Source organism: Chelonia mydas, chromosome 4, assembly GCF_015237465.2.
Source record: "Chelonia mydas isolate rCheMyd1 chromosome 4, rCheMyd1.pri.v2, whole genome shotgun sequence".
Taxonomy (NCBI): Eukaryota; Metazoa; Chordata; order Testudines; family Cheloniidae; genus Chelonia; species Chelonia mydas.
In genome coordinates this window covers 7,485,427-7,501,485 of record NC_057852.1, presented here as the reverse complement: position 1 = coordinate 7,501,485, position 16,059 = coordinate 7,485,427, and the positions used below count along the sequence as shown (strand labels likewise).

Here is a 16,059-nt window from a genome sequence, read left to right as displayed (position 1 = left end):
GATCCCCATCCAAGTTATCCACATTTCCCAGACATGACCTCTCACCTCTATGACATGGCACATTTATCATCTCCGGACAGGGGACAACCAGACAAACACACATTCTTTTGGTAAATCCAAACAATTCCAGACCGTCTACAAAAAACTAAACTTGATCAGCAGAACTGTGTTCGCATGTTAAACATTTGCATTGAATATTCCCATTCTTCAGGCTAAAATCAGACCTTTGATTTGTCTTTAGCTGGCCAATCCCAGGCAGTCACTGAAGTCATGTATAGCCAAATTCTGCTCTTCATTGCATGGCACCATGTATCTGGCAGCACACTCTCCCCCTTTATCCTCAACCTATCCAGTTCTGCCCAGTTGCACTCTGTCACAACAAGTGTGCTACATGAGTGTTAAAAGAGCTGCAGGTCCCTTTTTTCAATTTTGCATGGCTTTTGTCATTCGTAAGAGAGCCTTAATGCATATTTGAAGTCAGTGCTTTTAACTTCTCTTTAGAAAAATCATAAAAATGAGAGCAGACAAAGGAGCAATGTTGGAAAAATATTCAGAAGTTCCTGGGATACCATAAGAGCATTTGCGGTTACATCTCCGTAGTTATGGCAGCAGCTCTGAACTGTTCTATCGGACTCTCTTGATAGAGTTTGTATGGAAGATGCTGAATGCAAAACAGAGCCCTAGCCCTGCAATTGGACCTGTGTGGACAGAACCCTGCATCCATGCAGAGCTCCACTGAAGCTGATGGGACTCCCTATACATCTAATTGCAGAAACAGGGCCTAATATGCTCAATACAAAATAGCACTGCAATGAGTAGTTAACATAAAAGATACCACCATTGGGGAAAAAAAAAGAACAACGTCCAGTGTCATTGCTTGATGTGACAAACTCCTTCAGACCCAATACAATGTCAGTGCAGTCATTATGATTCTTACATTACATTGGCAACATACCGGATCCATTAGTCACTTGGACAGCATTCCGTGTCAGAGGAACCAGTGCTATTCGATTGTAACATTATCACTATGGGCTGGTGGCTCAATAAACCTGCTGTGAGAAGTAGCTACGGCACATGCACTGTAGCGGACTTGAAAATGAAGCTGAATTGTTTAATAAAGACCTACTAAATGCATCATTGGCCGGCCTACAGCTTGTAGAATGTATGCTTTTAAAAAAAGTGTGAGCAAATGTTTAGTCACAAGAAGCAAAACAAAGACAAAAACTGGATTTTTCACTAAAACGATCTTTGAACCATGATTCACTTATCCCTATAGAGAGAGAGAGAGACTATCATGAGGTACTCCCTTTTAAAGAATAATAATTGAAACTGGGCTAATAACTTGTTTTACAATCTCAGCTACAATGTTAGAAATAGCACACCTAGTCCTTCTCTCCAGAGTATCCATCTCCAGTACAGATGGGCAAACCTGTTCAGATAATATAAGAACCAACTCAACCTTTCGCCTGTGTGTGCATCAAACCTAAGCGGACGTCTCCACCTTACAAGCCGTGAGCACACTGAGAAGCAGTTACAGACACAGGTAGTTCTACCATCATCAACGGGATGATTCTCGTGAGTAAAAGTCCTTTTGGAGTGAGTAAGGGTTACACCATCTGGCTCAAAGCAAGTGATGCCACTGAAGTCAATGGGGCTAACCGTGGACCGCTTGGCCCTAACAGGAGGGTGCCATGTGGCAAGGAAGGTGTAAGGAACTTCTCCTTCCTTGCGCAGCCTGAAACAGAGCCAGGCCGAATTCCAAGCAGTGACTTATAGGAGCACCCAGGCTGCCATTGGGGAAGGGAAAGAGGCATAGTTCTGCCCCCATGCACTGGCCAGAGGTGCTGACTGGCTGCATAGGGGGCAGTAAGCCACACCCCCAAAAGAGCTCTGTCAGCATCACAGGGGTCTAGAGAGGCAGAAAGCCCCAGCAAGGCAGATCCCTCCTGCTACTCCCCACCAGCCACACTGCCAAGCTGGGCCTCCAGAGCACAGTCAGACCCCACATGAGCAAAGATGCAGCATCGAGCTCTCTGTCATCATGGGTTTGGATGCAGCATCCACAACCAGCCTTTTGAAGTTCACCGCTCCCTGTTCTTCATCTCATTTGGCAGCTGGTCACACTATGGGACAGCCACAGCCATGGGATACTCGTGCTCAGCTCCCGCTGAAGTTAACAGGAGTGACACACAAACAACTTGGGGCAGAGTTACATGTTCTATGATTGGAATCGCCTTCAGACAGCAACCTCACCGAATGTTTATCTCTTCCCAGCAACAAAGCAATATTGTATTAATCATGCAGCCCAGGGATGAGCAGTGCCTACCTTGACTTCCACATGTGCCATCAAGACTGCAAAGTTGGTGAGGTGATTACAGGAACATGTGGTGTGTGTCTTGTTTGTGGTCAGAAGCCGACACCCTTGCTTTGACCAATACCCTGTCATCGTGTGTTTTGAATAGTTCCAGAATGAACAGTTAGGGTTGAAAATTTCTTCTGACTGCTGCAGAAAGAAATGAATAAATGCAATAAAAATTCTAATGGCTTCTGAGACTTCTAAATGCACTCTCTTTCCCCAGAGTCACTCTGTAACTCTTACCCTTTAATTTCATATAAACAATCAGCAACGGTTTATATGTCAAGTGTTGCACATGCCGGAGAAAGTTAGATTGTTGCTGCTCTCTTTGTTACTGCCAACTTAGTTCTTTGTTCTTGATTAATTTCCACCACAGACTAAATTCAACTCTTCAGAACCAGATTGCTTCATTTGCATTGCAGAGCAGAGAAATTAATTGCTTTAAGCAATCAACTTTTGAAATTACAGTACTTGGCTAATGGAGGGCTAACTGTCCTCTTTCACTGAAATCCTGTTCCCTCTAATATCCCCTGCCACCAGGATAAAATAATATTTTGGACTATTTTAATATATTGGTAACTTTTAATTATGGAATGGCATGCGTTAGCAATTGAATGATGGGGCTTCTACATAATAGAGACCCTGATTAGGACAATGTAAAAGAGACATTATCTATAAAACATTAGATACAAAGTAATAAACACATAACTCAAAATTTAATCCAAGGCTACTGAGTGCTTGAGGTGCCCAAACTTGAGAACTTTTTCTGTGTTAGCTTCAGAAATAAAATTAAAATCTCTTTAAATTTGTGGTTTCCAGATGCCCCCGCGCTCCAGTACCTTGATGTGCTTGACTGTAAACACCACAGGATCAGCTAGATAAACCTTATTGCTGAACTCTTTGTTTATTGCTGCTGTAATGACGGGGGAGTTGACTATGACAGAGTGATTGGTTGACATGGCCTCTGTTCCCAACTTCATGCTGGCGTTCTCCGTGGAGAGATAGTGACCCAGGTTGTTATACAGCACAAAAGCCACCCTGATTTCACCTACAAAGTGCAGAGAGGAGTTAGAGATCAGACCAGTCCAGCCCAAAAGTTGTGTTAAGAGATAACAACTGTCCCTTCCAAGCAAAACGTTCTGTTAGCTATGACTTCCTCCCTCTTGTCTGCTCTGCCGAAACAAAGAGCTGTGTGCACTTTAGGAACGGTCCAGCCTACGTTGCTAAAGGGATAATGTATCATTGGCTCACTCTGTGAATGCAACAAAAAGTCAGGAGTTAAAAGCATTGAGGTCTGGCGCAGAAAACTCAACTTCCACTGTCGCTGCAAATACCTGAACTCCATGTGGCCCATCAAGTTGTCCAAGGGTGGGGAGAGCTGCTTATTCGATACTCCTCTCTGTGAGCAAGTGGGCAGGAAGAAGGTGAAGGGAGATGGGGAATTGGAAGGGACTCCAGCTTCTGGCACACGCGGGAATAACCTGCTCCATGGAAAAGAGGTGAAGTAGCTTACTCCTCTCAGAGCAGGGAGGAGTTGGGTGTCTACAAATGACCCTTTGCTGTCTGCTCTGCTCCTTGGGCAGTGCCACTCCCATCCTTGGGACACACTGTAAGTGACAAGCTAAGCCACAGGGAGCAACCTAACACTATTTCCATTCAAGACTGTGGGGTGAGGGAGTAGGGGGGCCGGGAGCTGGTCAGAAATTATCCATAAACCATCAGCAACAAAAGAGAAAAGAGAATAAAATCCAGGTGCCCTACGCCCCCATCCAGTGATCTGTCCTCTAGGCCATGCAGTAATGACAATGAGGTATTTGCACCTGATTGTGCCAGAGGAGAAGATAGGTAGCCCTGAAATGGCAATACAATATGGTGATCTTATTTGAAGATTATTTATCGTAACTAAAGTAAACTTTACAAAAATTGAAATGCCCCTTCTATATTAATTGTCTAGTTATTTTTCCAATGTCCTGTGCTCTGGGGAAACTTCAGGATGAACAGAAGTGCCTAAAGATGAGAGACAGATATTACTGGTTCCAAATGTATTTCATAGCTTTAGGCCAGATCCTCAGCTGGGGTAAACTGAGGCAGTTCCGCTGACAATAGCAGAACTATATCGATCGACGCCAGATAAGGATCTAGCCCTTTGGTGAATCCCTTTGTTACCACTTCCAAAGTGGAGCTAACAATAGCAGACAAAATTCTGATATATCTGCCGCACGGTAAACCAGCTGGTGGTATCAACTACCCTTCTCAACAGTTATCACTGTCTTCGCAACAGCAAAGCACAGTGCCATTTTGCCTTTTCGGAGCTACTCCTGTCTGCCGGGGGAAAAAATTGCCAAGTAGTTTAAAGAGCAAATCTGGTCTTCTGAAAGAATATAAAATGTTCTCACAGTCCTGGGCTGTAACATCTGAGTGCAAGTCTATTCTGGTCACCAGGTTTAGCAGCATGTAATGCGGATTTCTCCTCTGTCTTCCAAAGCTTTTATAAAGAGTTTCTCTTTCCCTACAGAGTTCTAAAGTCCACTCACACATGGTGAAATACTAGCCCTGCTGAAGTCCATTGAAGTTCGGCCATTGACTTCAACAGGCCCAGGATTTCACCCAATTAAATATTCTCTTTTAATCCTACAATTTCGGAGATAATCTAGATGCCACCGAAATGGCAAAACTCCCACTGATCTCTGCAAGACCAAGACTCAGAGTCTTCAGGATTCTTAATAGTTTAACCTCGGTTACCTAGCTTTATATTATCCTACTGCTTTATATTTTGCTTATTTTGCAATGATTAAAGTACTATAACATTTACAAACACACATGCAGGCTAATGTTTAAAAGCAACCCCCACAGAATACATGCTCATTACAGAACAATAAAATAAATGAGCAGAGTATTTACTTTAATGGAGCTCATAAACAGAAATTTGTCAAGCCCTATAGTACAAACAGAGCCTGGCACTTCACAGTTTGGGTTACGATGGATCTATACAGATAGATCAACAAATGCTTCTGCTCAAATTACTGAAGTAGAAATGAACAACTTGGCAGCTTAAAGACAGTTCCCATCTAACATTATCTTTAATTTATAGCATATCAAGAGGCTCATAAGCTTTAGAGATAGAGACACTGAGGATTTAGATTCATAACTTTTAATCATCTCTTTTTGGTGTGTTGGCTTTTCGTGTTGTTATCATTTACTGGGCTTCCCTTCTCCCCATTCCCCCGCCATCTTTCAAATGTTTGTACAGTGCAGTACTTCAAAACAGTTTTTCAAATCAGTCTTTTACCCTGTGTAAGTTTCTCACCATAGGCAACAGATGCTAACTACCACTGAGGCTCGGCATCATTCCCCATTGGCCCACTTGCAGCATGATTTACGAAACCAGTGCACATTTACAGACCCTGGACACTTCCAAAGATTGACAGTCACTTGGCAGTAAAAGAGATTTCCAATCAGCTGATTTAGCATGCAGTCAAGGGCATGGGACAGTTCATTAATATTAAATATGTCTGGTGCACAACAGGTTTATAGATGCTCAAAAGTAAAAAAAGAAAGAAATAAAACTGACTATTAGAGAAGCTCCAATCAAAGTAACAGAAAAGATCTATAAGATATTAGGACATCACAGAGTCGGGAAGAAAATGTAGTTACTATTATAACATTAATCCGTTTGCACTAAAGCAAGATTTACAAGGCACCTTATGAAAGAACTCCAAGCAACTGATTATCAATATACCCACACAAGTGCAGTGCTACTAGACTTGGCCTGGTCGGTTTTCTACAAGAGCCACTCCTGTTTCTGCTGCTGCACAGGGTTTGCTTGCATTGCTTCTAAGCAGAGGAAACAAATCTGAGGGTTGCAGAATGAATCACTAGATCTCGGCTTGCAATTCAAACACATAGATGTAGCCTTGAGTCTCTGGCAATCTGGTAAGGCCTGGCTGGCCACTAAGGGAACATCTATATGGCAGGGAGCAGACCACAGCAGCGACTCTCAGAGCCTTGGTCGACAGGCTCGAGTGCTACAGTGCTAAAAATAGCCATTGTAGCTGTTCCGGCTCAGGGTCTGTAGGCTAGGGCAAGGGGTGGGCTTAACGCCCAAGCTCTTGCCTGAGTGTCTACACAGTTATTTTTGGCACCTTATGGTATGAGCCTCACAAGCCGGAGTTTGTAGACCTGGGATCTGAGACTTGCTGCTGCTTGCTGTGTGAATGTATCCTCAGAAAAATTGCATCTGGCTTTGTAGGTTATTTGCCTTCCTCGGATATTAACAAGAACGAGCCAGGAGAGAAGGGGGATTTAAAAATGTGCACATCAGCGAAATAAGTTAAGGTCACACTTTATATCAAGGGTACCTTCATTAAGGGTTTATACAGAGTTAACAAATGCTTAATAGATATTGTAATGAACAGTTAATCACTTGTTATAGAATCCAACAGGCGAATAGGTTACTTCTCACTGTTGCGGGTTTAGTTGATTTATTTGTATTATCAGAATGCCTAAAGTCCTAGTCATGGACCAGGGACTGTACAAATGCAGAACAAAAAGAGTTTGCTATGCCAAAGAGTTTGCTGTAGCTCTACTTATACTACAAGCTCTTTGGAGCAGGGACTGTCTTTTGGAACTGGTTTGTACAGCGCCTAGCACCATGGGGTCCTGGTCCATGACTAGGGCTCCTAGGTGCTACTGCAATCATCATCATCATCCATAACACCTTTTACTGATATTGTAACTATCTATAATACCTTCAGCAGATGTTCTTATAACGACGACAATTTCTACAGCTGATGTCTGCAACATGCTTATAAGAGTTATTCATTACTTATTCACCCTTTACAGGCTACTTTTAAAGGTAACCAAGTGGTGACCCAAATCAAAAGATGTGAAAAGACTCATAATTCAGCACCCACCATTTCGACCATTTTGTTTCAACGTATTTGCCGACAGCTGGATGGCGCTTCCATGGCCCAAGTTCTGTGGAAATTTCAGGTCTTCCAAATTCCCATCGGTGCTTAGCCTTGCAACTTCCAGTTCTGTTAGCAAGAGAGAAGTGAGCTACTGAATTGTAACACAGAGAAAAAAACCACAATTTAAAAATAACTATATACAGCTAAGTTACAAAACTGTTTTCCAAATAAAATGCAAACACTAGACTCCATGTACAGTGTTTCATGCTAGACTCTGCTTTGGACTTCTACTTATTTTTGCCCTGAAGAAGGTTTAAACATAATTTTAAAATAGCAAATAAAATGTAGTCTCTGTAGTAGACAAAGACAACCAGTTAATGTAAACAAGCAAACAAGCACCCAAGAATATAAAAGACAACAATTAACATGAAAATCTGAAAGTGTTGGTAGTTTGCCACTGCCTCTTGGTATGTTCTGTAGATTTTATCGACACTCAGCATCTGCATTCAAAGAAAAGAAAAGAAAGGCTGTTCTCATTTTACGTGAGCACTGCAGGAGGCCTGGCACTTTCCATCTCCCTTGTTTTTTAATTAAAACCAACCGTCAGCTAAATAAAGACAAAAACGTGAATTCAATTGAATATATTTGTATTAAGTAAGATCAAGGATCATAGCCTTGTAAGCTGGTGCCCTCACGGATATAACAGATGTAGATTATGGCTGGGATTTCCAAAAGAGAGGAATGTAAGTGTCCAAGTTCCGCTGAAATGCAATGGGAGTTGGGTGCCTAACTCCTTTAGGCTCTTGAAAAAATGTAGTCCACGCTCTTTAGGGCAGGGTCTGTCTCTTTGTTATATGTTTGTACATATACCACAATGGGCCCCTGGCCTGTAGGCACTAGTGAAACACAAATAATAGATAATCATAATCCACCTAACCACACACAAGTAGACTTAGCGAAAATGCTTATAAAGTATTTTACCCCCATAGAATAGAGCAACTAGGAGTCAAAACCTGCAGTTCTTACTCAGACCTTAGTCAGCCAAATCTCTAAGATCCTAGGGACTGTCTTTTAATGTTGTGCAGCCAACACAGAAGCTTAGCAAATAATGACTCATAACAATAAAGGGAGTTTTGTTTGGGAAGGACTTGAGGCTTTGGCTGTACAAGAGGGGTTCTGTACCTGCTAAAATGTAATTTCTCCAGGGCAGTGCACTGAATCAGCCGGCAACTTTCATTCTGTTTCACTATAAATCACTAGATAAGAGTTTACTATCGATGAAGTCCTGCTATACCCGAGTTCACTATCAATGGAGCCCTGCTATACCAGAGTTCACTATCAATGGGTTCCACTGCCGAATCTGTCCATCCAGCTATTGCTCTTCCACTGCTTACAAAACTGACATCTTTAAATCCTACTGGCTAAAAGGGAAGCCTTGTCTATGGGCCATCAATACAGTTACACCCCACAAAAATTGCAACTAATTTATTCATGGCTGGATCCCTCTGATAGGGCCAAATCTTGAGAAAGTGCTGAGTGCCGGCAACTCCTAGATTTTACCATTAGTAAAGAGCGACAGGGAAGAATCCACATTACTGAAGGGAAGGTTTGGAAAGTTGCACTCGAGGGGAAGCAGACACCACTATTCAACCCCCATGTTTTATTCCACAGTTGTTGGTGACAGAGGGACACTCAAACAAGAGAGGAAGAGTCATTTACGTAACACGTACGGAGAGAGGTTGAATTTCATTCAGACTAAGTGAGCTGTACTAAATTAGAACTAGAGGGTGAAATCCTGGTCCCCCATTGGCGTGAATGGGACCAGGGCTTCACTCAGGATTCCAAGCCCGTTTCCACGTCTTTTCCTCTCCCTGGCCACCTTTGGTGTTTCCAGTTGCTCCAGTCACTTACGGATATTGTCAGTGTTCTCCCTGACAATGTCCGACTTCAGGAGGTTATCGGCCAGCACAAAGGCACTTTCCTCCACTGTGTCCAGCAACATGGTGGCTGCGCGCAGCTGGTCGCTTGCGGTCAGGTCTCTCCATGCGTTCAGAGCCTGCGGCTGCAGGAGGTTATTAACTGTCTCGACCATGGCCTGCAAAGAAGAAAAGCAGAGTGAGAAAGGGCTCCAGGAAGTCTGCATGAGCTGTCAAGCTCTCTACAGATTCATCCTACCCAGTAAGCAGAGGACTGTCCCATCTCCTCACCCCTGCGGGCAATCTACAGTAGAGCTGCCCATTATTTCCCCTTTGGCCAGGGAACGTCAGCAAAAAGGTTCTTCTCATCAATAGCTCTGAATTCAGAGCAAGTGAGAATTTTTTTTCTCTGAACACACACAAAGGAAACTACATTTGAAACCACACATCCTTGTGAAGCAGGATGCTGGTAGTTACAGTGTCTACTGAATCCAGAATTAAGAATTAGACCTAGGACAGCAAACAGATCTGTTCCCAATAAGGTGCAAAACCTGCACTGCTTAGCCAACATGAACAGTGTTTAATGCATACCAGGGCTACTGTTCCTAGAAGAACACACCATCACCACCACTGTGCTGCTCTCTATGGTAAGGCAGCTAAGCAGTGGGGCCACGGTACCTATAATTCTCAGGTGTGCCTGCATCCAAAGGCGCAGCAGGTGCTGTCAGAGATTTACATAGGGCATCACATTTCAAATCTCTCCAGTCAGTAAACAGTCTTCAATGTAGTAACAACTTATATCCTTCCTGCCACGTAGATTATGCCCTAGGTTGCAAAGTGAAACAGAGCACTCCCATCGTGAACTTCCCAAGGATTAATCTGGATGCACGTTAGGCTGAAAACTAAACCAAGCAATTCTTGTGGTTTGTAAATTACAGTCCTCAGACCCTACTGACTGTGAAGATTTCACTTGACTAAAAAGAGCAGCTCAGTTGCTAACCACGGCTAGCCCCAAGGTGTGTGTAGTTAGCACGTTTTTAAATGGGAACCAGCAGTGCACTGGTTAGCAAAATTTACTGCTCGTGGGGAGAAAAAAAAAACAGCTAATGTTTTCTTCTGCTGGTTAGTGTTTTCATGGTTACTAGTTACTAGCTGCTAAAAAATCCTGCCTCATAATGAAACACCTCCACTGCCAATTAGCACCAGCCTCAGCAACTAATTTGCCTTTTGAGATAAAGTTGGCTTTTTTGATGTTTTTCCATGCGCTGGAAGCCCTGGCATCAAACCCACATCTACTGCTATTCTGTGCTGCAAGGACAACCCTGTGTGACTTTGGCAATTTGCAGCTCCAAGGAACTCAGCACTCAGAGTAGCTGCTGGGTCTTTTCTTTTTTCCCACCTAGGTTTAAAACACGACTTATCAAAGAGACAGAGCACGGTGTGTTTTTTAGGAAGTGATCTAGAGCCCTGGTACTAAAATGACGTGATCAGAAGGATGTGGCGCATGGATTAGAGGCCGGATTCACCACTGCCCTGCCCCTTCTGCAGTCATGCCCACCTGTGCAGGGGTAGGATAAAATATTACCTGATCAAAATGATAGCCTTTCACATCCATTTTGCACTGGTGCAAAAAAAATAGACAATGCAAGGCTATGGTGAATTGCTCCACACACGATTATCTTGCAGTAAAGCCCAGGGAAAAGCAAAGACCTCAGGACGTTCCAGGCCTGGGGACCAAGCAGCTTTTATGATTATTATTTATTTATCATACCATGGCCCAGGACCCCAAACTGCTGGGCGCCTTACAAACAGAACAAAAAGACAGTCCCTGCCCCAAGGAGCTGACAATATAAGTGTAAGACAAGAGACAACAGATGGATACACAGAGAAGGGGGAGTACAAGGAGACAATGAGACGCTGCTGGTTAGCATGATAGGCTGTGCTCTCAACACACCTGCTACCTAACTATTGTCACATTTTGTGTAGTATTCACGGAGAAGGAGAGTTTTAAGGAGGGTTTTGAAGGACAATACATCCTAATGACACTTTTAATGAGATAATGCAATTATATTAATAACCACTGCAGGTACACAGTGCATTCTGGTGTCACCGGTCACTTTCATCAGCAGAGGACTGGTTGAAACTTCAGAATTTTCCTTTCACAGAACCCCATTATCCTGCACCCAGCTTTTACAGTACTGATAGAAGTTGCAGAAATTCAGCATTACACAGATACAAACGATGCAAAGATGTTCTTTGACTCTCTCAAAGCAGTCTACGGATCATCTAAATCCATCACAGCTCCCCTGAAGTTGGCAGATGGCACAGCCCTCATCAAAGACAAGGAGCGAATTATACAGAGATGGGGTGAACACTTAATAGTCCACTCAATAGGCCATCCAAGGTCGATTGGCGTGCCCTTGATCAGTTACCTGAGAAACCCACCAAAGGGGATCTGAACCTCCCTCCATCAGTTGAAGAAGTTACGAAAGCCATCAAACAATTGAACTCTGGCAGACCGACTGGAAAGGATGGTATTCCAGCAGAACCGTATAAAGTAGAATCATAGAATATCAGGGTTGGAAGGGACCTCAGGAGGTCATCTAGTCCAACCCCCTGCTCAAAGCAGGACCAATCCCCAACTAAATCATCCCAGCCAGGCCTTTGTCAAGCCTGACCTTAAAAACCTCAAAGGAAGGAGATTCTACCACCTCCCTAGGTAACGCATTCCAGTGCTTCACCACCCTCCTAGTGAAAAAGTTTTTCCTAATATCCAACCTAGACCTCCCCCCACTGCAACTTGAGACCATTACTCCTCGTTCTGTCATCTGCTACCACTGAGAACAGTCTAGAGCCATCCTCTTTGGAACCTTTCAGGTAGCTGAAAGCAGCTATCAAATCCCCCCTTATTCTTCTCTTCCGCAGAATAAACAATCCCAGTTCCCTCAGCCTCTCCTCATAACTCATGTGTTCCAGTCCCCTAATCATTTTTGTTACCCTTCGCTGGACTCTCTCCAATTTCTCCACATCCTTCTTGTAGTGTGGGGCCCAAAACTGGACACAGTACTCCAGATGAGGCCCCACCAATGTCAAATAGAGGGGAACGATCACATCCCTCAATCTGCTGGCAATGCCCCTACTTATACATCCCAAAATACCATTGGCCTTCTTGAGGTGTTTCATGACATCTTGAGTAGTATTTGGAAGGAGGAAGAAATGCCAGAATACTTTAAAGATGCTCTTCTTGTATCACTGTTCGAAAACAAAGGCAGCAAAGCTGACTGCGCAAATCACAGAGCCTTTGATCTCCTCTGTATAGCAGGGAAAATATTAGCTCGTATTCTACTGAACAGACTCATTGCAAACATATCTGAGAAGAATCTGCCAGAAGCACAGTGTAGTTTCAGATCAGGTCGTAGTACTACGGACATGATTCTTGTAAGGCAGGTCCAGGAAAAATGTTTAGAGCAGAACATGGACCTGTATGCAGTTTTCATCGACTTGACCACAGCTTTTAATATAGTCAACAAAGAGGGTCTATTCTACCTAAACTGGGCTGCCCAAGAAGGTTCATACAAATCATCCATTTGTTCCATGACCCCATGACAGTGCAAGTGCTCTCCAATGGTGACTCTTCTGACGTGTTCAAAATCTCGAATGGAGTGAAGCAAGGCTGTGTACTTTGCTCCAATGCTGTTCAATTTATTCTTTGCCTTCGTGCTCAGCCATGTCACAAGGGACTTGGATCAGGGGATATACATCCACTCCCCATTCGATGGCTTCCTCTTGGATCTTTGAAGACTCAGTGCAAAGACCAAGACACTGGGGAGACTTTTCTTCGAGGCAATTTTTGCAGATGACTGCACCTTGATGGTCCAGAGACATGACAACCTTCAGGTCATGTTCAATAGGTTTTCTGAAGCATCCCAGCTCTTTGCCCTCACTCTCAGTCTTGGGAAGACAGAGGTCTTATTCCAACCAGCACCTCATTCCAATGCCCCAGTGCCAGCCATCTTACATCCAAGGCACACAGCTGAAAAATGTGGATCAGCTCAAATATTTGGGCAGTGCCATCTTGAGCAATGGTTCCCTTGATAAGGAAATTGCCTCCAGAATTAGTAAAGCCAGACAGGCTCTTGGCCAACTCCAAACAAAAGTCCTTAACCAACACAACATTCGTCTCACCACCAAATTGAAGATCTACAGTGCAGTGGTCCTAACATCTCTCCTGTATCGATCAGAGACGTGGACTATTTATAGACGGCACATTAAACAGCCTGAAAAATTTCACATATACTCCCTCCACTTAATAATGAGCATTCACTAGCAGGAGAGAGTGACCAATGTTAAGGTCCTTGAGAGAGCGAGCAAACACAACCAGCATTGAGGAAATGCTATTGAGAGCACATCTTACGTGGACCAGACATGTCATCAGAATGAAAGACCACCATCTCCCAAAACAGATCTTGTATGGGGAGCAGAGGCAAGGAAAAAGAAAGAAGCGTTGTCCGTATAAGCGCTTCAAAGATAACCTGAAGAGCAGTCTCCAGTGGGCTGGCATGAATCTCCAAGAACTTGAGCAAATGATTCAGAACAGGACTTACTGACCGTCTCTGACAAGATCAGAATGTAACAGTTTTGAGAGGGATCGACATAATTGTCTCCAGGCTTCATGTGAAAGGCACCACAATGCTGCATCGTCAAACATCATAGATATGGACTTCCCAAGCCCAGTGTGGCCAATTCTGTGCGTCAGGGTTTGGACTTCAGAGTCATATGTGTAGCCATCGATGAGAATTGAAACAATAACATCATCATTGTCAGCGATGGACTACCAACAACAGCAGTATGGAGTTCACGAACAGGAAATTTAGCTTCTAGACTTTTAAACTAATTTTTAAAATAAAATAAAATAAAATAATAATACAATAAAATAAAATAATAATAATAATAATAAAACTTTGGAAGTTTGGCAACTGCATCTAAAGTAAAATGACAAATTTATCAGTCAAAAAGACTCATTAAACTACACAGGGATAGGTATGTTTTCAATATTTTTAAATCTTAAAGTCCAATCTGAATAATGTTTCATACATTTTCGTAGCTTACATTGGTAGCTTTGTCTCCCGAAAGAGCAAAGAGAAGTGTTATTATTTTTGAGTGATCAAAGCCATGCCTATTTTGCTTTGCATGTCTATGCAACACGGCTGTGTTTTTCTTGCAAAGATCCCATATTCAAGGAAAGTAATCAGGCACTCCAGTCAGAAAATGATGATTCCCCACACCCACCCTCAACATTATTATGCAGAACACAATTTGCATTACTTTCGTCTAGCTTGCTACTAATGGGCCCTTTAAATCTTTGCTAAAACAACATGTTGGATTTTATTTTTTAAAATATTTGAATGGTAGAAAGAATTAGTCTTAACTACAGCTCTAGCTCCTGGGTTTGGGTGAGACGGTAATGCATATTTGACGAAACTTGAAACAGGCTGAAACACTTGCATTAGTAGTAGTGCAACATCTGCTACAAAGATTCTGCTCTTAAAAAACTATTTTTTTTCTCATGTGTATTTGAATTTTTGTGTGCGTGCACATCTGTGAAAGACAGAACGTGAATGAGACATTATACAAACTCTCTTGCGGAGTCAGCAGTCAAATCGGTTTGCTACACTGAAGCCAGCACATGTATGTCACCGATGAATTGGGATCTGATTCAAAACTTATTAAAATCAACAGAGAGATTCCCATAGACCTCAATGGGCTTTGAATCAGATTTGAATATATCCAGTAAAACTGCCTGCGCAGGAGTTACACCAGGCTTGAATATGGCCCATTGTTTTCCCCAAAGAAGCATTCCCTCACCCAGTCTAGTGCATTAACCTAACCTTCCCAGCACTTCATTTTTGAGCAAAGCACTTCATTATGGTGTAGCATTGCAGGCAAGGCCGGGGAGATTAAGTGTTAATGAAATGCTTGGGTTTGGAACTTGGACAGAGGTAGGTGTTGAAATGAAACCAAACAGCTGTTAAAGGAACAGCTTCTCCTGAGATAGAGATTGCAGGAAGAGGACAATGGAACAAATATGGACAAACAGGACAATTGACAGTGCTAGTCAAAGCACTGATCCAACAGCTGGGCTCTTAGCTTAACAGCAGAGCTCTGGCCCGTGCACGGATTATACAGATTTGACTCCTGCCCCCATCTGTCTTGCCCCTGGTCAGTCAGGGTATGTCTACACAACAGCTGAGCGGTGTCTCCCAACCCCAAGCAGACAGGCTCACTTTAGCTCTGCTCAAGCTAGTGTGCTAAAAATGGCAGTGTGGATGCTGTGGCAGGAGTGGCAGCCCCAGGTAGCCACCTGAGCAGTACCCAGTGGGTCAGGCAGGACGGTACTCAAGTGGGTAGCCGGGATTTCTGTCCATGCTGCAACATCCACACAGTTATTTTTAGTGATCCAGCTTAAGCAGAGCTTGGACAAGTTCAGTTACCTGGCACACTCCCAGCGGCACCGTAGACATACCTGAGGGGCAGGGAAACCTGCAGAAACAGAATGCTCCTCCAAACACAGTGAGTGCCTTACAACTAATCATCACATCCGTGGGGGGGGGGGGGGGGGGGGGGGGTTAGCACTGCCAAACTCCAGACCCAGACATTCAACTCCTAGCCCTTCTCAGCCAGAAGGCTGAGAGTTGCAACACAGGGACTGAAACATGAAGAATGGGCGCAAGGTGGGTGTGTTTGGGCGCGGGGGTGGGGAGAAGAGGGGCTGAGTATCCCAAGAGACACTGATAAAGGTTGGGATTTTCAAAGGTGCCTAAGAGGGCGTTGCGCCCAACTTCCATTGAAAGGTTGTGGGTTCCTAACTTCCGTAGGC

At 43.5% G+C, this 16,059-nt stretch overlaps 1 protein-coding gene across 36 annotated transcripts in view; it reads right to left on the bottom strand.

Annotated features, from left to right (window-relative positions):
* Positions 1 to 16,059, bottom strand: part of ADGRL3 (adhesion G protein-coupled receptor L3) — an 806,525-nt gene that overhangs the window by 134,953 nt on the left and 655,513 nt on the right. For 35 of the 36 annotated variants that reach the window (XM_037896575.2, XM_037896573.2, XM_037896571.2 and 32 more), the window contains 4 exons: positions 9,178 to 9,361; positions 7,270 to 7,392; positions 3,196 to 3,404; positions 2,327 to 2,503 (listed from right to left, as the gene is read on the bottom strand). In XM_037896575.2, the coding sequence (XP_037752503.1) occupies positions 2,327 to 2,503; positions 3,196 to 3,404; positions 7,270 to 7,392; positions 9,178 to 9,361 (693 nt within the window). The remainder of the gene's footprint in view (positions 1 to 2,326; positions 2,504 to 3,195; positions 3,405 to 7,269; positions 7,393 to 9,177; positions 9,362 to 16,059) is intronic. The other variant, XM_043545207.1, reaches the window with a different exon arrangement.